Genomic DNA, 20,024 nt, shown 5'->3' with positions numbered 1-20,024 from the left:
TGAATATTAAGTACACACACAGCAGATAAAAATAGTTGCACGAAACACAGCAATACCACTCCTGTACTTAACATTTCCATTCTCTGCTTTAAAAGGTTCATGCTTTGTTCCACATAAAACTTTGCACCAAGAGCAAGATACATGATCTTTTGCCTCTGTGAATTTATCAATAGTCTGTTCTTAGCCGGACAGTATGTTTAAAACACATATTTAGCTGAAGACATCTGAAGAACAGAATTAGTCTTTTGTTTCAGAATGCAGGTCTATTCTTCGTTGATAGTCATCGCTACTAGTGGGAGGTATAATTTTAACGAGGACAACACAGATACATAGGTTCTGAACACACATTAGCTACGTAAGGTCAAACCCTTTGGTTTCCTGGGACTCAACTACATCCACAAATGTGCATGAAAATCTACAAACTCTTTCGTCCCATTTCCACCAGGAATTTCATGTGATAGCTAACATCAATTATGAATGGACACCATAATGGTAAGACTTGTATGAGTGTGTGTTATTCTTATTTGAGGCAAAGTTTGCCAGCAGAAGCTCCACCTTTTATTACAAAAATACATTTGGAAAAACAAAACCAGAAAAACCTGCCCTCATTAAACCGTCAGATACACAAGACCTTCATCAGGTCAACTATCAGTTGGTCTAATGAAAGATACAACTCCCAGTAAATCTTGTTTTGCTTATCTCCTTGGAGCAAACCTCTTTAGTTGCTGATATCAAATTTATTTTATGAAACACTATTGCTCAGTACTATTAGATCCTGCTTCTGCCAGCGCCAGGCTTCACGATGGCCTTTCTGGGTCTCGGTAGCCATGTTTCCTGGGGTATACCCTCTGATCAGTGTATCGCACAGAAGAGTCTCAGATACATTAATAAAGTGAGTTGGCTTTGTGGGTTTTTTTAAACCAAAAATGATTTTTGGAACTGCAGTAGCTATAGGCTTTCCAGTTGTGCACAGGGCAGGTACTTTCACAGCTTTTTTGCAAGTAGTGTCATTTACAAGCAGTCAGCAGCATAACTGGGTAGCCCTGTAGTATGGCATTGCCATGCTAGCAAAAGGCCATAAGCTTTGAACAGAGTTTGCAAAGCCATTGAGGCCCACCAGGCTTGCTCCTGCTGAACCTTTCTCGATCTGCCTGCAGCTTTGTTTTACTAGGTTTAGTTGTTAACAGCAATAATTTTAGAAAGAAAACAGTAACACAAGCAGCATTTGTAGAATGAGATATATTGACTCTAACACAATGACGTAGTGTAAAGCCATACAGGGCTGGTATGATAACAGAGGCCTTGAGCAGTGGAGACACAGGAGGTGCTGCAGACAAGCACAGGCATGTGGTGATAGCGCAAGCGGCACAGGCTGGCCCTGGAGACCCCATGGTTATAAACTGCTCACCAGTGGTCAGTTAAAGAAATGCAGACCTGGAGCTGGACAAAACTGGTTTTAGGGGCAATGAAGAGAGTGAAGACATGGTACCTAGCATATGTATGTAAAAGTCACCATGTACAGTAAATTTGGGTGTAACGTGAAGATGCAGATCAATGAAGAATGACCAAGGTGTAAAAACATTTTTGCAAACACACAAAAGGACCCAAAACGGATCCTAGAGTGGAAACCATGAACATGACCATCATAGTACCTCTCTGCCCCTCACCAGAATGACACCACCAACCTTAGGATCCAGGGAGTAGGGGAAGCGTGAGCATAACACCAGGAAGAGGGGTAGAAACAATTAAACTTTCAGAAATGCGAACAATACATTCTTGGCTTTATATTATATACCCATATACAGATACACACTTGGAGCAAGGAAGGATGGGAGAACATATTTTTCTAAGGAAAGGTTTGCAAGAAAGAAAATCAGAAATACATTCACACCTACAACACTTTGGCTTGTCTCTCCTGGAGACCAAGGAGTCTGCTAGTACCAAAGGGCATGAAATGCATGATGAAATGGACGTTTATCATTCAGTAGGTGGACAGACATGTCCACTGTACCAAAAAGGTTTGGAAAACACATTGGACACATCCATTCATCATTCCCATGAGACAAAGTTTGCTGCAGTGGACAATCAAATTAATTAACTGCTGAATCTAATTTACCCAGTTTCTTGTTAATTCTCCTATGGCCTGATTATTAAGCCTGACAAATTCCAGCCCCAAAGCACTTTGCTTGAAAAAATAATAATTAGCAACAGGAAGAGAGGGAGTGAAAGTTGGGACTCCATAATAGACGTGGAAACCATGGCTTTATTTTCAGAAATAGAGCAAATGAAGCAGCTTCATAACTGCTTCACTGGTTTTGTTAAAGCATCGTATTTCAGAGGATGCAAAACTAGGGAATAAAAAGCACTTAGCAGAACAGAAGTCAATGGAGTGGTGCAGAAGAGCTGTTAATGTTTCATTTTTTTTTGCCAGAAACTAGACACACTGACCACTCATTAAAATATCTTTGCTGCTGGACTGAGTAGCCAGTTACCATGAGAGATTTAAAGGCCACACTCGTAGTGAAAAATGTCTGTCACAGTTCAGGGCTGTTCAATCCCGTCTAACGTGCCCCGCTGCCTTTGTGCTGGGCGACACTCCACAGAATTTCAGCCCAGACTTAGCCCAATATTTACAGCATGTCACCCTCTTTCATTGGAGAAGCCATCTGCTGAGGCGACTCCAGGCTCTGCTCACAGCTCAAAGACCTGCAGTTTGTTTGGTTTAGCTTTACAGACTCTGTGTACACATTTCACTCGGATCTAGGTCAGAAAATGGTGCTTGAGGAAGAAACCACAAGCAAGGGGCCAAAAGAACTTCAGAATGATTTGATGGTCACAGCCTGTAACGTGAAGGCTTGATTGCTGAGGTGCTTGCCGGTGGTGACTCTGGGCATGTTTCAAGAGCACGTACAATTTTCACGTGGCTCAAAGTGGCAAGTTTAATATATTTTGAGGGACTACCTTCCTCTGCACTCACCTGATAACCACTGCTCGCGGGATTGCTGCCCAGATTTTAAACCCAAACCCTCTATGACTGCCAGGAGAGGGTTTTCATTAGACAGTCCATGTCTCTAGACTTGCCTTGTGCTGAGCTTCTGCCAGCATTTAGCTTCAGTGGTGCTCATTGCAAGACTTTTTCATCAGCTAAACTTTGACTTTTGGAAGTCTCACCACAGCAGACACAGGCTGTATTTACTGTGCAGCTGCATTTATTGTGAAGCACTGACTTGCTGTGATACTGGGTTCAGCTTATTAGTCCTTTAATAAATCAGCCATCTGACTGTGGACAAGATTCTAGAGCTGTCAGGACAAGCCAAAAAACCCCATTAATTATAGAAGAGCTGAATTCTCCCTCCTTGGATTTTCACAGAAGAAAGATCAGAGGTCAGGCTTTGCCAGGCAGAAGTCACAGGGACTCTGTTGGGACTATTTGCACAGTAGGGTGGAATACAGGACCAAGGTGTTTTAAGCTTTCATGTAAAGAAAGAAAAAAGACCATAAATCCACTGATTTTGAGATCACAAGAGTATCACTGAGATCATCTGTTCAGATCTTTTGCACAATACAGGTGAGACTGGTTTATCCACTTGTGCACTGTGGTCAACATGGAGACTCCTCTCACTTCTTCACTTTAGCCCTTTATATGCACCAAATTGAACTGTCAGTAAGCTCAGCAATGTGGGATCATCCTTTAAAGCGTGTTCTGGACATTGCACCTAAGTGAATGTTCTCAGCTGGGGTTAAGACAGCGTATTAGTAGTTACATCTGAATTACAGTGCTCCTCTCACAAGACCTGGGTGTTCACTGGATGAATCCATGAGATGGAGAATTTTCCTCTTGCAAACGATGTCAATGCTTAATTAGCTTAGCCTATAAAAAACCACCTTTACTTCCAGTTAAGAGTATTTCTAGAAGAACTTGACAAATGTCTGTGGGGAAAAATAAAAAGACTTCTTTCCCATTTCACCCTAGTTTGTCTACTTTAGGATCCCACTTTATATCCCCACTCAAACCAACCAGTCAGAAAAAATGACAGCTCCTCACAGCTGATAACCAAACAGATTTGGGAAAAAGTAAAAAATATTCCAACTTGATACGCTAATCCAGAAGTCTCCAAAAGTCAGGACACCAGTCATTGCCTCATGACCACATTCATAAGGCATAAGGACTGCAGTTCATAGCTGAACTACACCACCACCCCGCGACACACCCTGAACACGGTTCTTCAAGTAAATCTTCATGATGGAAAGACCAGTGCATCATGGATTGACTTAAATTAACTAGAATGTTGAAAAAAATATTCCAAGATTTCATTTTTATTGGAAATACCCGACTCACTGATTTTCAGCCTTGACTTCCATTTCCTGGATTCTGTCATCCATAAAAAAGAAACATTATGCTATACAGATATACAGCCCCTTTATGCTTGTATTTTTTACACACTTTGCCACCTTCCCTTTGATTTTAATTTCGCTAACACTTGTTGGAATAGTAGCAATAACAAAAGGCTGTCTGTAAAACTAAGGTAAAGGAATTTAATTGAGTTCTCCCTTGAAGTGACAGAAAACTCTAAAAACGCCACTTCTAACAGGTCTGTACAGTCACCGGGGGCCCAGACCCACCTCATTCGAAGCCAGTGGCAATGCTCTCCATTGACTTCACTGGTTCAGCTGAGGACTGATGTGGCTGCAAACCACAGCTCCAGGGCTCTGTGGCTCTATCCAGACTCAGCTCAAGGCACCCCACAGCGCAGGCACAATGGATTTTGCTTCACGTGGATCCAAGGAGCCACTGACCCGGGGACCTCTGATGTCCAGCAGAAACAGTGGAAGATGGCTGTTTTGCCACCCCTGCAAAAACTCACTCACAAAACACCCACTAACATCAGACGCCAGGGGGGTTTTAAGGCATAACACAGACTCCTCATGTAGAAAAACAAGATTTTTTTTTTTATCACTTAAAGTGTTGTTATTTTTTTACAGCTTTGGGCTGCCTGGATGACTAACTCTTCACAACTAAACTAAAACTACATCATAACATTGTTGCAGCAGCTTCTGAAATCTTAAAAGGCAAAGTTGAAGGAAATGCTAAATCTAAAAGCCAAACCCCGGTCCCATAGGAGATGGTGAGAGGTGACTAAAAAGCAAGTCAGTTGCAGATGAACGTTGATTTGAATTGGAGGTGAAAAAGCAGCAGCTTTTGAACATGAAGTGACAAAGGGGCTCTCTAGCATGTATATGTAAAAGTATATATGTATATGCTATACCTTGTTCATGCTGACGTGCAGGGCTGGCCATGGTCCAACTACCTTCACACTCTCCGTTTCTATTTTCTTCAGATGAGAAGTTTCATCATAAAGAAGGGGAAGTCCTGAGCTCAGTTCTAAAAGATGCCCAAAAGAAAGAAAGAAAAGAACACAGTCTGAAGGGAGGCTACAGAAGAACCGCAGAGCAAGACACTCAGCTGCATGTGAAGAGACAGCGGTCAGCAAAGCATCTTCCCCATAAGACCATCTAAAATGTTTCATAATTATGCCTGTCGAATCATTTTTCCTTTTTCCTCCTAGCAAACAGTTTCTCCCCCTCCTCCTTCTCTCCCATCCCTACATTTCAGCAGGGTTTTTGCCAGCTTTGGGCTAGATACTTCTCTCCTTACACTCCCCCCTCTGCCTCCCCCAATATATTCTAAAACTCAGTTGACACCAGAGGGATTATTTATGCAGCCAAGGTGCCACTCTCAGAACATGTGATGTGTAAAGAGATCAGAGTATAGCTTTTGGCTTCTCTCAGATATCTTTATTTATACGCCAGCCTCCTTAAGACTGTTGTCAGGAATTTGCTGTGCTTTGTCAACAGAGGTTTTGAGCAAACCACCGACACAGAAAGACAAGGAAAAATATTTTTTGAGACAGCCATGAAAGGTCTCTGCCAACATCTGGGGGGTGGTGTAGCATATATAGGTATATTTGCAAGTACTCTGAGAAAAATGAGTTTCATCGTGTGATGATTTAACAATCCCTGCGTTCTCCTGTATTTCTTTTTGCCATAGATTCTAGGTGGTAATAGCTGTTGGGAACAATCAAGTAATGTCTAGAGTCTGATATCAAGCCCACTGAAATCAATAAAAACTTTGCACTGACTGCAGTTTTGTGTGGATCAGATTCTTAAGCTGTCCTAAGAATATTAAATATTACTCACTCAAGATCTAATTCTACAGCTGTTTAAATATACATTAAGGGCTTTGCTGACTAGAGACAAACTGCTAAAACCAGCTTATAGGGATATAAGCAAAAAGCTGGTTTTGGCATTAGTGAAGCATTATCAGACCCTGAGTTAATAATGTCCTAGAAGGGGTTACAATATCAGCATTGACCTCCCCTTGGTGGTCTCTCATCACAAGTTAGTGATGCCAGAGTTCAGCATTTCTCACATCACGGCTGCTTCCACGGATGTGAGACTGTGAAACTGCCCAATGATACCTGGGAATAAATTACCACAGCCGTAAGATAAGATGATGGTTTTGATGTTGGGTTTTTTTTTTTCCTGAAGAAAAATAGTAATTCTATTTTCCTGTTGAGAAAGAACATAGAGGGAAAAAAGTGCCTTATTTAGATTATTCAAGTTTGCTATGATTTAAAACTGACTTTTAAGCTGAAGTCCTTGAAAAGGCATACATTTCCTAAGACAGCATTAATTCTTGGCAAAACCAGGCTTTCATTTCAAGAAATGATCTGGCAGCACTGTGGTTTCCCAATGCACTTTTATTCAGCCTGAAACTCTGTCTGTATTATACCATTCTCTGCTCAGGGTTACCCAAGGTCTTTTGTAGTGAGCAGCTCAAGAATGAAAGATGTCTTTTTGTAAGTGATAACCTGCAAGCTCAGCCCAGAGTCCAAGGGGCAGGCTGGGCCCCCTTCATCACTTTCCGTCACAAAAATTCTGTGAGCTACATTGCATACTTGTGGGCATCTGCTTTTGGTGATAGCCCTGGCTGCTGCCGGTGGATCTGCTCAGGTGTGCCTGGTAACCCACACATGATGCTGCCATGCCACTTAGGCTTAGCAAGAGGCTTCCCCTCTCTGTGCGGTGGCACTGGCGCTGTAAGGCTAACTGCTCTCGAATACAGCGGTCCCGGGGACTGGGATTCTGCGAATACACTGGGGGAAGATCTGCTGCATAAAAAGATACGATCTGTGTATGCTGGCTTTGAGGTGAAGGGCAGCATTGCAAATAGAATAATCAGGCTGAATGCAGGAAAAACAACATCTTCTTGCTGAACTGCCTCTGTAAACACACACGTCAGATTTGTTTCACCAGAGTTCCCTTATTCCAGTAATTGAAGCAGACAAATTACTCGGAATGCGAAAAATCAGGCAGGTCTGGCCCAGGTTTGTTTTCTGTAACAAAACCCCAGGCTGTGTGTTTGCTGTGAAACATGCACCAGTATTTACAGGGAACCTTGGCTGGGCACACTGTCTTTTCACTCTCTTGCCCATGTCCTGCAGATTGTGCCGGAATTTTGGAATTTATTGAAATAGGTGTAAGTAGAAGAAAGGCAGATGCTTTCTCCCCCTCTTGACCCAACGCTGGGTACGTATGGGTGGGTCACTCCACATTCTGCTTCACATGAATTTAAAACCATCTCAGAGCTCAGAGATGACTCCAGTCCATAAAAACTGGAATAAGCCACAGAATGCCCATGGTCCCTTGGAAAACCACACGTTAGTTGAACCGAAGCGCTGGTGTGCACAGCCTCGCCCGTCAGCCGCGTGGGGAAGCTTCCAGCAGGACAGCGCGTTCTCCCCATGAGACCTTCCGGCTCTCCAAGCATTTCCACTTGCGATATTTTGGTGACAAGCACCCTCTTCCCTGAGAGCGTGCCCAGGTTAGTGACCACTTACTTCCTGGAAAGACATTCCCAGCAGGGGCCTTTCCACACGTACTGGAGCCAGACATCTGTCCCCTGTGTCCCCAGGTTCCTGACGCAGACCCCTGACAGCGTCTCCTCTCTGCCTGAGTGTTCTTGTCCCACACGCTCTGCCACGCGTGCCGTCCCAGATAATCGACTGACAGCCAGCTCGCTCCCAACTGTTTCGACACGTACACTACGAGTCTTTTCCACAGGCTCTCTACAAGACGGTTTTCTCAGCTGAAATGGCCTGAGTAGCATTTTAACGAACCTGTTCAACACAAACCAAACCAAACCAAGCCCACTGAGCACCAACTGTGAAAAGGCACCCAGACCTGTCACCCCAAGCTGCAAACGAGTACCTTTGACTCCGTTCCAAGGGGAGCGGTCCCATCCATGCCACCGCTGATCTAACAGCGCAGACAGGCCAGGTCTCACAGCGCGCTGGCCTCTCAAGGGAAGCCAGCTCCGCGCCTCGGCCGGGCGCGTGGGTGCAGGGGGAGCAGTGACGGGCTGCCATGGGGCACCATGTCTGCCGTGGGACGAGCCTGCACAGGGCAGGCACAGCCGCCCCGACAGCTCAGCTGGACGCAGCCGGCATGCCGCGCCACAGCCTCCCCTCCCACAGCCCCTCTCCCTTTCTGCCCCCTTAGCGAGAGCGGGAAGGGACGTCGGGCCGCGTCAGGAACCAGCACCGGCTCCCTTTGCTCTAACCAAGCAGCTGGGTCCCGCATCTCTCCTCGCGGGTAACTGCGCTCACGGGGCACAAGCAGGACTGCTCCTGACGTCTGCCCTTACGCTTTTCTGAGCTTTTTCTAAGCTTATTTCACCAACAGCGGAGAGTAGGAAAGCAGCACAGCATGAGAACTGCTGAATAAGCACCCCATGCTGTACTTCTTGATGCTTTAATCACCTTCTGCTCTACGGGTGGCCCCGGCTCGGTGGGGGCCATGGCAGGGCTGTGGGGAGCTGGAGACCGGCCCTGCTGTGGCATCGCTGGGGCAGAAGCTGAGGCCCCGAGGGCAGGGGGGGGAAGCCCCCAGGAGGGGGACAGGGCAGCAGAGCCTGCAGTGCCCTTGGGGCTGGGGCACTCGGAGGCAGCATAGCTGGCTCTGACTGGATTTCCTGGCATGCTTCAACTCTTATTTGGGAAAGAAAAATACAAGCTGGCACACTCCCCAGGAAGGTCACCGCCTGCTGCCGCACCGGGCTGACACCCCGGGGTGATGCTCTCCAGGCCGGCCTGGCCAGCACCCCTCCGCTGCCAGCACTCGGCTGCCGCTGATGGCAGCCCTCGCACAGCCCGGACGCGGCCCAGCAGCTGCGGGCCCAGGGCCAGCCGCCCGGCAGGCTCCCAACAGGGTGGCCTGGGCCGCCCTCCCGGCCAGCGCCGCTGGCCACAGACCACGGCCGAGATGCGGATACCCATCGGCACAGGAGTGCGCCGTGCCGGCCCCACGCACTTCGCAGCACGAAGGTGTGCTGGCGGGGAGCGTAGGATCGGTGAAAGACAGAGGAGCACAACACATCTCCTGGAGGTTGCTCCCACGGGAGCAGCTTCACTTAAAGCCCCAGCAAGCAACTCGTACTGCTGCTTAGGATTCCCTTCTGAAACGTCTACAATGCCTTGCATTTTATTTCTGCAACTTCCCTCCTGAAAACTGTTACCTCCCTCTCCTTGGCAAAGAAAGTTATTTAAGAAAATGTTTCTGAAACAAAGCCTGATTAAAGTTCGTGTGCAAGGACATGCCTGTGCATCACTGCAGAGGTGGGACAGCCTACAGTCCACGTCACCCAGTGCCATCCATTAGAAGATCCTGGTTTCAGGAATTTGCAAGTTGTCAAATTAACTGCCCAGGCTGAAAGTTTCCATAACAGATGCCTATCTCAGGGTGATTTACAATTATAAAGGCAAAAATTGGGCAAAGAAAGAAATTATCGTCCCCTTGATGCGAGCAAAATGATAGATCATACATTGTTTTGCCCATCTTCTCAAATTCTTACACAGCTTCAGCATCTCACGCACTGCAGTGTGCAGAGATTATAAAGAAGGAGAGCAAGAAGTAGGACTGCTTCATGGCAGAGATGTTTCTCTTCCAGTTCCTGTGCAAACCTACAAACATTTGGCCAAGCTACGTACCCTTAAAAAAGCCTGTACATGTTCAGCAGCAGCAACTTACACCCAAACTCCCCAAGGTTGCATCAGGAACAGATAGGCTTCTCTCCTCTTTGCTTTCTACACGCCAAGAATGCCTCCACCAAGTGAGTGTACTGGAGTCGTGGTAGCTGGGGCTGAGCAGCAAATGTTCCCGTTCGCCAGACTAAGAGCAAGATGGTCTTTGTCCAGCACTCCAAAATTTCTGCTGTTTGCGCCCAGACATGAAAGCAAGACTCAGATCCAAACAATTAGGGCTGAAGGCCAGCTGGGCAGATTAGCAAAAGACAATGGCAGACAAGGAGAGTTTTGTGAAACTATACAAATAAATAGTAACAATGAAAACATAGCCTGTGCCAAGTGGGTAGAGACTCAGCATCTGTGACTAATTGGGTATTTGTTCAGCTATGGAACACCAATCTCACACCAAATCCCGCAACCCCATAGCAAAGCCAGGAAATTGCAAACCTTGTCTCATTCGCACATAGTACAAAGCTAGCAAATAATAACAGGAAGCATACTCTTCAAGCAGCAAAACTGAAATGCGTGTTGTTTTCTTTTCCTTTCCTTTGCCTGCTTGTCAGAGACAAATCTGAAAGTTACTGAAATGACATTCACTGCAGTGGACTCACTGTTTGGGTTTGGAACTCCAGAAACAATGTCTTTGCTGTCAGGAGCCAGGGCGCCGTAATTTGCGTGGTGGTGGTGATGGCGGTGGTGGTGGTGGTGCCTTGCAGGCATTTTTGTGGCGTATGGTGCTCCGCCATTCTCCTCAATGTTGAACTGATGCAGATCACTGTTGTTCAAGGGATAGCTACAAGATAAATTCAGTTCAAATTAGAGCAGTAAATAGTAGGACAAATTGTACATTTGGAGCGACAGAGTGCAAACTTTCTTAGGGAAAAAGGCATAGCTTTTTTCTAAATGAAATTTTTAACGAGACATATCCCAAATCTTTACAGTATTCTGTTAACAGGAGACTCATAAGGTCAGGCAAAAGGATGCCTCTATTTGTTTGGCATCACTTTAATATCAGAATTATTTTTTATCTTACACACTACACAATCTCTCCCAGGCTTTTATGTCGAGTCAAATTCTGACTGATTTATGGAATATGATTCTCAAAAACATCAACATTTGTCCTGCAGAATTTGCAGCTTCACCTGGGCTAGGAAAGTGGTCAGGCAGCAAACAATAACTCCTTCAAAGTGGAACTGTCAGAAGAGCAGACCAAGGAACAGTCCCAGAATAACATTACATTCCTAAGAATGTTTGGGCCTCTAAATTTATGGTGCAAATAGCTGTACAAAAAATTTGTGACTTGGGAAAAAATGGAGAAAGTTCGCATTGGAAAGAAAAGGTTTTATAGATAACAACATACAAAATAGCACTTGGTCAAAACGGAATCATACCTGTACTGGTAAACTAATTGGGGGTGGGGGGTTGCATATGTTTAGTTAAGAGATTAACTGCTGCCAGTCTACAACATATGAAGAAATGGAAACATGTTGAAATTTTAGTCCATCATCTCTAACTCAGCGGTGCCACTGTTGATTTTCTTCAGCAGCTTTAACTGATGCTGTTTCAGTTTATTGTTTGAAATGATGATGAATTTCTAGAAATGATATTTTCTCTCCATGCCAGCAATCAAAAAAGACAGAGATAACTTTACACAGATATTGCAAATGACTTGACTGTGCTTTCCTCAGAGGAGTGCTTAAAATTTTTATAAGGTTGTAACTTATTCTATAGTATTACATTAGACAGTAGTTGCAGTAAATCAATTCATTCCAAGAAAAGATGAATCCCCTGCCCATCTGAAATATGCTAAAGAAATTATATCTTCAGCTGCATGGGTTTTCAGTTTGCTGTTATCACTAACAGCAGCTGAAAACCTGACAATATTGAATATAGAAAAACAGAATAATTAAGGGAACAATGAATAAATTACACCTAGCTACTTGCTACATATGTTCTCTGCAGAGTACTTACTGATTCACAGCAAAATTAACCAGTCATCTGCAAATAAACACCTCTGTAGCATTTCCAAAGATATGCTGAAGCATGCAACTCGGTACATTGCTAATAACCACCGTCTTCTTAGTAACAACTTCTGACAACACGAGGTTTCCAACTGGGTAGTAATTGAATAACCCTTTTAGGCTGGTTACTTTTTGAAAGCAGGAGGCGGGGAGGGGAATGTTTTGTATATTAATCTTGGCAGGTTCCCGGCATGTAGCAACGACTGCCAATAAAGGCACTTCTGATGCCTTATTTGCCTTAAGCGAACAATAAAAATAGGGGTCTGATCCACAAGCGACAGCTTTGGTGAGCTCACATAATCCAGGACTGGTCTGTCTTTTGAAACTGCACTACATCTTCGCTGTTACAATCAAATCAAGCAAGTGCCTACTGGGGGAAAATGGTACAGGCTGACGAGATTGCACGCTAAGTGTAGCAGCTCTCCCACACTCTCCCTTCAAGTGCCCTGGATTGAAGTGACATTTTTTGCCTGAGAGGACAGGAGGTTTTGTTCACACAGTTAAAACCCTTATTGGAAAAAAGATCAGTTTTGGGCTGGAGCCTCAGCACATCCTTTTTTTTCAGTCTGTGATTCAGTTTTTTTTTCAAGCCCCAAAACCCCATGTGCTTGGGAGTTGCTTTCATTTCAACCACTGGCAGGGTGTTTTAGCAGATTTTCAACTGGTCTTTTCAAAATGAATGAGATCACACCAAATCCTTACACTGACTCCTCGTACTGCTATGGACACGAGGTAGCTTCCATGCTAAAAGACGAATAAGCTGAGCAACCAAATGAGCTGCAACCTCTCTGGCACGAGGTCAAACATGCACCAAATTTTCTGTAGATGTGTTTCTTGACTGTCCAGAGAGGAGTGCTCACGCAATGTAAAATGCAGGGTGACTATTACTTCAACCAAGTAAAGAGCTAGCCCAGCAAAGCTGATGTTCAGGTGCGCACTGAAGTCCTTGAGGACAGCAAGCCACAAAGCTCCAGTCAGGACATCAATACTCTGATGTGAAATCCCATGTTGAAACTGCTGGCCCATTTAAAAGGAGGTGTTCTTCTGCACCCCTCCGGGGCTGCCAGCAGCTTACAGATACTGAGGCAAACTCATCTCAGAGGTCAGTCAGCTCTTGCACTTCTGTTGGATATGGGGTTGGGGTGTGGAAGACTTTCACACCCATAGCCTCGCTACTAGACCAATGAGTGATGAACAATCGTAAACAACAGGGCTTGCAGCAGCCCCAGAGCCAGTCTACTAGCAGGGTTGACAGTACTCAAACAAATATATCATGAGTAGTCCAAACCCTTTTTCTGTGTACTCTCTACTGTATAATTCAGGGGCACACTGGATATCTTAGCGCAATTTTTACAAGGTGGCATCATTATTATCATATATCATATCTGTTCTTCACTTATTTTTCTGTTCTCCCATTGTCTTAAATCTAGAGCCTTGACACTTCTCCCCTCAAAGCATCTTTTTGCCATTAACTTTTTTTTCTATTGCTTGCTTCTATCTATCTGGTTTACCTGAACAGATACTGTGCTCATGCATCCTTTCCAACCTATTAATGCAAATAAATCACTACTTTCAATGAAACTACTTTCTGACTATATCCTAAGCCCTCCACGTTTTCATACTTGCTCCCCAGACATCAAGTGATGCTCTCAGACTATGTGCATACATGGACAGGCATCAGTTTTCATCCTTCCACTTTTCTTTGTCTTTTGGCCCTCCTACTATGCCAATGTTACACTTTTATTTTACCTTTTAATAATCAATTGGCTGTCCTGTAGGTTTCCTCTTTTTCCTCTGTAATTTACCTGTGTAGTTTTCTCAACAAGTACCAGCTGCTTCCTATACAACCAACTCCTGTTCTTCAAGGAAAATGGAGCAGGGCCCTACAGGCTATTCCGTAAAGGAAGAAAACATTCTTCCTTCTCTGCCCCTCTCTCGGGCAAAGCACTCCTGATGATTCACTTGCTGGAGGCTGAACCTTCAAAAAAGCCACTTGAAGTCCACAAGACACTTGGTATTGCCTTTAGCCTCAAACTCACACACTTACTTTCTTCTGACCAAAAAGGCAGCATAGAGGAATGGTGAAATAACATGTAACTTCTGATTATCTTTTCAATTTTTTTGAATTTTATTGACATTACTAGTCCTCTATCCCAGTTTTATACTCCTCACCCTTTGCTTTAAAACCCATTTTCAGTTGACATTCTTACATTCCATGCGCTGCAGCCATCTGCTGCCTTACCGAACCGTGTCTCTAGTGCACAACTCAGACATACAACAGTGTTAGGGGATCACAGAAAAATCTGGAACAGAAAAGTATTTGAAAGACTGAACTACGCACCTGTCCCCTCAAAACCACACTAAGCAGGCCTATGTCACCCCAACTGATCGGCTGAACTGAATCTTCAACACCTTCACTAGCAGAGACTCCATGACCCCCTGTGCAATCGATTTCTGCGTCTCACCATGCTTACACTTACCTTCTTTGTTCACCCTGTCTCCTTTACTGCAATTTAAGCCTGCTATTTCCTCTCCTATCCATCACAGACACAGTGAACAGGTTATTTCTTACTACAGAAACCTATGGTTTTGAAAACGGCTCTTCACATCTCCCTTTGGAGTCTGAAGAGCTCGGAGTTCTTCAGTTGCCCCTCACACATCACGCATTTCCTACAGCTCTGATACATCTTGCCATCCCCGTCCTCCCAGCTGACCCTGCTCTGCCTCTGACGTGTGGTGCTCACAACGGGGCATCTCGCTCCGGCTGAGGCCTTGCAAACGCTTCGCAAAGAGGAATGGTTGCTTCCTATGTCCTGTGGGATCTACTCCTGGTTTATACTCTGGAATATGACAACTGCCTTTTCCTAAATAGCCTGGGGTTGTTGACTTCTGTTCAACTTCTGATCCTCAAGAACATCAGATCTTTTCCTACACTGGCCAGGTTTCCACCCCCCCAACCTCAGCTGTGAAGCAGGTTGGTCCTACCTAACAGTACGAACACACTGACACTCCTCCTGAGCTGCATCCTAAACTTTCTCCTGCGCTAAGACTCTAACCCCTTCCGGACTTTTCTCTCATCCCTGACAGGCCTGGTGTGAGAGGGTTTCCCATTTTGGTGTAACCTGTGAATGACAACAAAATTTTTTAAAAAGTGCTTGCCTTTCTGTGCCATCCTCCCAGCTGCCATCCTCATTCTCCTGTAGAACATCATTGAGCAGACCTGCATCAACATCTTTCAACTGTGTCCCAGAGCGTGCTTACTCCTGCACACTGTCCATGTCCCCTTCTTCCACACTCTTCTTGTAAGCATCTCCCACCTGTCTGAAGTTGTACTTGGAGAGCAGACGGTGGGGCTCTCTCCCCTCCTTGGGGAGGCTGGTGAGGCAATAGCAGAAATCAGGCTCAAACTATCGCACCTCTTGGATGACTCTGTACTGAGTTTAGACCCTCCCTGCTATAGCCGAAACGCAGTTTAAAAAAATCCCAGGCTTCTAGGTCTGGCTGTGGTTTTTTTTTAATAGCCTTCAACAAATACCACACCCATTGCTGCCCCTTGCTTTGAACACTGTTTCTGCACCAAACCACTGCAATTTTCTAATATTTACAAATCCTCGAACTTTACATAAACACCTCCACACCCCCTCTCAATCCTCCCCCATCTGCAGCTCAGAGTAAGCCCGGCGGTGATTTGCGCAGCTTTCCGCAGCTCTACAACCTACTGTAGGTGACCCTGCTTCGGCAGGAGGGTTGGACTAGATGACTCACAGAGGTCCCTTCCAACCCCTACCATTCTGTGATTCTGTGAATCCACACTGCAGGCTGTGCACTGAATCTGTTGGGAGGCTCCCCAGCCACTTCACTCCCTAATAGGAGATACTGCACCCATCGCCCTGTTGTAACAGTACCTTCTCCAACAGCGAAATGGGCTTCAGATGTGCTCCCAAACGGCAGTCGGTGGAACTGGTAAAGTGTATGTTAACATGTATGTGTATTAATGTGTATGCATGGAGGAGAGACTCTCAGCAGTCTACTGAAAGCAGCCAATGCACAGGAGGCTTCAGTGTGGCAGCTAAGGGGATGAGACTTAACAGCTATGTTAAGCCAAACATTCATTTTTGGGGCTTAGTCTCTCTGGGGGAAAAAAAAAAAGACTTCAGGTTTATTCCCTGCCTATGCTTCAAAAGAAGTTAAAAAAATCCCCAAACAAACCAAACTGAATTTTGAGCCAAACTTGCTTTAATCATGTTTACACATCCCTTGTGTTGCTAGAACATATAAGGTAGCAGAGAGAACCTAGGAATTTTGCATACTCTGGAAATTTCCCTGTGGAGAGGAATGAAGAGGAAACGCGGGGATAGGCAGAAGGCGGTGTTCAATGAATGGCCAGAACCATTGGGCTGAAGCAAAAGACCTAAGAGAGGGCCCAGCGTTACACGAGAAGGGAACAGACCATGGCAGGAGGACTGCTTATAAAAGAGAGAGGATGAAGTTTCATTTTTGCAGCCAACGACTGGGCCACATAAAAGCAATCAGTGTTCCTAAGTAAAGGAGGATTGAGATCACTAAAAAAAACCCTACGCTGTTTTTTTTTCCCTGCACCATGTAACCAAGACTGCTTTGCTGGCCAGAACTGGCTTCCTAGACTGTGAGAAGTATAACCAAAGCTGACAGCGCTGCTACACTTCCACGCTCTGCCCTGACACCACCAGATGACAGGAGAGCTGGCCCACTTGCTCCCATCAGGGCAGGCCTGGGAAGGTGTGTTGCAGCTTTCCCTCCCTGCTGCCGGCGATGATCAGTAGTCCCTATCCATTCCCAGGGACACCTCCGAAAGCAGAGCAGGCAGCCAGCAGCCTTCTCCCAGCCAGACAAACCAGCCTTGGAAGGAAGGAGAAAACAGTAACGGGGAAGTGGTTGTTCAGAAACGGTGATGGGAGCGGGGAAAATTCCTCCTGTAGGAGATAAAAGCGTATACAGCAGCCTCCTGCATTACAAGATGCTGAACTGAGTTTTGAAGCAGGAGTAATCTGGAATTCTCCACCAGAAGAACAGAGCCTGCGGCAAAGCATGTTCTAATAAAACACCAAGTAACAAATCTTGACTCGACAAAGCCACTGTCCTCATAGATTTCACCTTATCTACATAAAGATCATTGAAAAAATACTGCCTTGCAAAACTGTCATGCAAAATATGCCCACTGGGGAACTAAACTTGCTTTTCTTCATTTACAAATGGTTTTAATTAACGATAACGATAGCTAATGATATTTAATCACCTGTCAAAAAAATTCATTGTCCCAGATGTCCTTGCAGATGAGAAAAACTCTGAGAAGCAGACACAAAATTTTCTAAGACAGATGAAATCCTCCCCCAAGCCACCGCTGCCTTCCCCTTACAGTCACAGGCGGACAACGTATGCCTGTCCTTGGGAAATCAAACAACCCGGGGTGGCTAACCCAAGCAAGCCAACTCAGGTTAAAATAGGAGCAAAACCAAGCAAGGAACTTGGGCCTCCAAGACAGCCTGCAGCTGGTCTGGGATTGCTAACCATGCTACTGCCTTTTCCACCACTTAACCCCTTAAATCACTCAGGTCCTCCAAGCTAAGCGCATCCCTGCCTCGCTCCCCCCCCTCAGCACCCCATACCTGCCGAAGCATGCAGACAGCGCGGTGGGCACACGCCTGGAGGCTTAGCTAACAGAGGAGAACAGGAGAAACCATGGGATGTGGCCGAAGAAATTGCCGGATGTAACAGATGAAAGCGTGAGCAGCTGACAAATGTTACGGAGCATGCCCTGAAGGATTGCCGGATTTCACAGGTAGTTATTGCCTGCTGTAGGTGACCCTGCTTCAGCAGGGGGGTTGGACTAGATGACCCACAGAGGTTCCTTCCAACCCCTAACATTCTGTGATTATGGCAGAGCTACTTCACAGAGCACTGACAGGGAGTATCAGGGACCTCTTGGTGAGAACAACCTCGCAAGGCCAGCATGGCCTAGGAAACCGTGATACCACATAAGGTCCAAACTACCTAGGTGGCCTTGGGAAATTTGAGCATGGCCTCAGCAAAACTGGGAGCAATGCGGGGAAAAAGCAGCAGTCACTGAGAGGAGACGAGGGAAGGGAACTGGAGAATCCGTGTGCATCAGGGAAGAAGCAGCATGGGGAAATGGAGAGGAGGGGGAGAACAGGGACTAGCCACATGTAAGGAAGCTGCTGGTCAGTACACTTGGCTGGTCAAGCCCCGATCACTGCGGCCTAGGCCATCTCCTTAACTGTAATCCTCTTTGCTGTGGGGGTGCATGCACACAGGATGGAGCTCTCTGTGCCACCCCACGTTTGTGTGCATCTGTGGGTTTCGGTACGGGCACTGCTCTCCACTCTCATGCTCTGCATGGCTGGCTGAGCGTGCGCTCTACCTCTGTTCACGTCTCCGGAACATACGCTCAGCATATCTACAGGCTGGGCTCAGGAACCAGGAACTACAGCCGCTTCACATCTAGCAGATTGGGAAGGTGAAATCGCTTTAGCCTGAAAGTCAAGCCACTGGATTTGGCATCCATTAATAATATGCTCCCATCTTACAAAATCTCCTTTTCGTCTGAAATTCCTTGAAAAATACATGTTTTTAAAGAAATTAATCAAACTGTAAAAGTTTCATGCTTCTGAATTATTCAGATTCTGAATGTTGCTAATGCCCTACAATGAAATATGCAGTCTCCTGAATTTTCAGTAATTTGCCGTAACGTTAAAGCCCAGAGTGAACATACCTGACACCGTTGACACATAAATGACTCCAATTTAGTTTATACATTTTTGCCCTATTAACATGCTACCAGTAAAGACACTGAACAGGTACAGTGTACGGCAAGTAAATATTCTGATTGAGTCAGGACAGAATTTTTCACTTAGTTGTTCAGGAGACATTATTAACAGGTAAAAGTAACACAAAATTAATCACTCAGCACAGCAAGCCCTTTCTTATTTACAAACTTGCAACCTGTCCTATCTCTGTCCTCACTGCAACACTTGGGCAACTCGTCCGAGCTACAGCAAGAAACTGCTCATTTTATCTTAAAAGCAATTTTCAGACTTTTCTTTAAAGTCAAAAATTTCGAACCAGAGAGACACATTAAATACAACAGTAGAATCTGAAAATGAGTGATAACAAACTGAGCCCTCCTGGGCTCAAAATTTTCATACAGAAGCAGCATCCAGTTTTACATTCAAGTTCCCTGAAGCCTTGCTTCAAACCAGCCTCGCTTATTGATTCAGTGAGCTCCAGGTGCTGACGACACAGACGCTGAAGTCTCAAAGCTCCCTTGCTTCTTTTGTTCCTCTTCTCCATTCCCACAGTCTTTAGCAGACTTCATTGCTTTCCCTTTTCCAGTTCCTCCCATTGCGTGTTCCACTGTAAAACTCTGCTTCTCCTGAACCCTCTACTTCAGTTTTTTTTTCCTGCCCCTTTTTTTTTTTCTGAGCTCTTCCTTCCTTCCTTCATGTCTGACTTCTACACTCCTACTGATGAGGAAGACTTGGCTCAGGGACACCCTGGAGACACAATGAACACAGCTACATCGTCACCTGTGTGGCTACTGACTTCATTGCTATGCCATTACACTATTTAGAGAGCACTGGAGATGTAGAATTGTTCTGTATTCCTACTTCTCCAAGGTTCTCAAAATTGCAGAAATTGGTAATGGCAGGCAAACGATTGTGATTATAATTCCAGCACAGATCGTTACGGGTTTAGTGTGGGGAAAAAAAATTATAAATAATTAGCTTCTAATCTGGAGCTTAAATTGCATTAGACTGTACTTCAGTACTAAATAGGCGTGGCTACTTCTTTCATTTTCCTCAGGACACAGGAAGTAAAAGATGTTTTTCATTGCCTCACTTAAAACAAAATACTGGTTTTT

At 45.2% G+C, this 20,024-nt stretch overlaps 1 protein-coding gene across 2 annotated transcripts in view; it reads right to left on the bottom strand.

The window, feature by feature from the left end:
• Window positions 1-20,024, bottom strand: part of EPB41L4B (erythrocyte membrane protein band 4.1 like 4B) — a 187,012-nt gene that overhangs the window by 64,936 nt on the left and 102,052 nt on the right. For both annotated transcript variants that reach the window (XM_075416707.1, XM_075416709.1), the window contains exons 16-17: window positions 10,697-10,878; window positions 5,268-5,383 (exon numbers count right to left, since the gene is read on the bottom strand). In XM_075416707.1, the coding sequence (XP_075272822.1) occupies window positions 5,268-5,383; window positions 10,697-10,878 (298 nt within the window). The remainder of the gene's footprint in view (window positions 1-5,267; window positions 5,384-10,696; window positions 10,879-20,024) is intronic.

The sequence above is a fragment of the Opisthocomus hoazin genome, chromosome 3, assembly GCF_030867145.1.
Source record: "Opisthocomus hoazin isolate bOpiHoa1 chromosome 3, bOpiHoa1.hap1, whole genome shotgun sequence".
NCBI classification, from domain to species: Eukaryota; Metazoa; Chordata; class Aves; order Opisthocomiformes; family Opisthocomidae; genus Opisthocomus; species Opisthocomus hoazin.
Note: the sequence above shows the minus strand (reverse complement) of the source record. Positions and strands in the feature narration are given on the sequence as shown.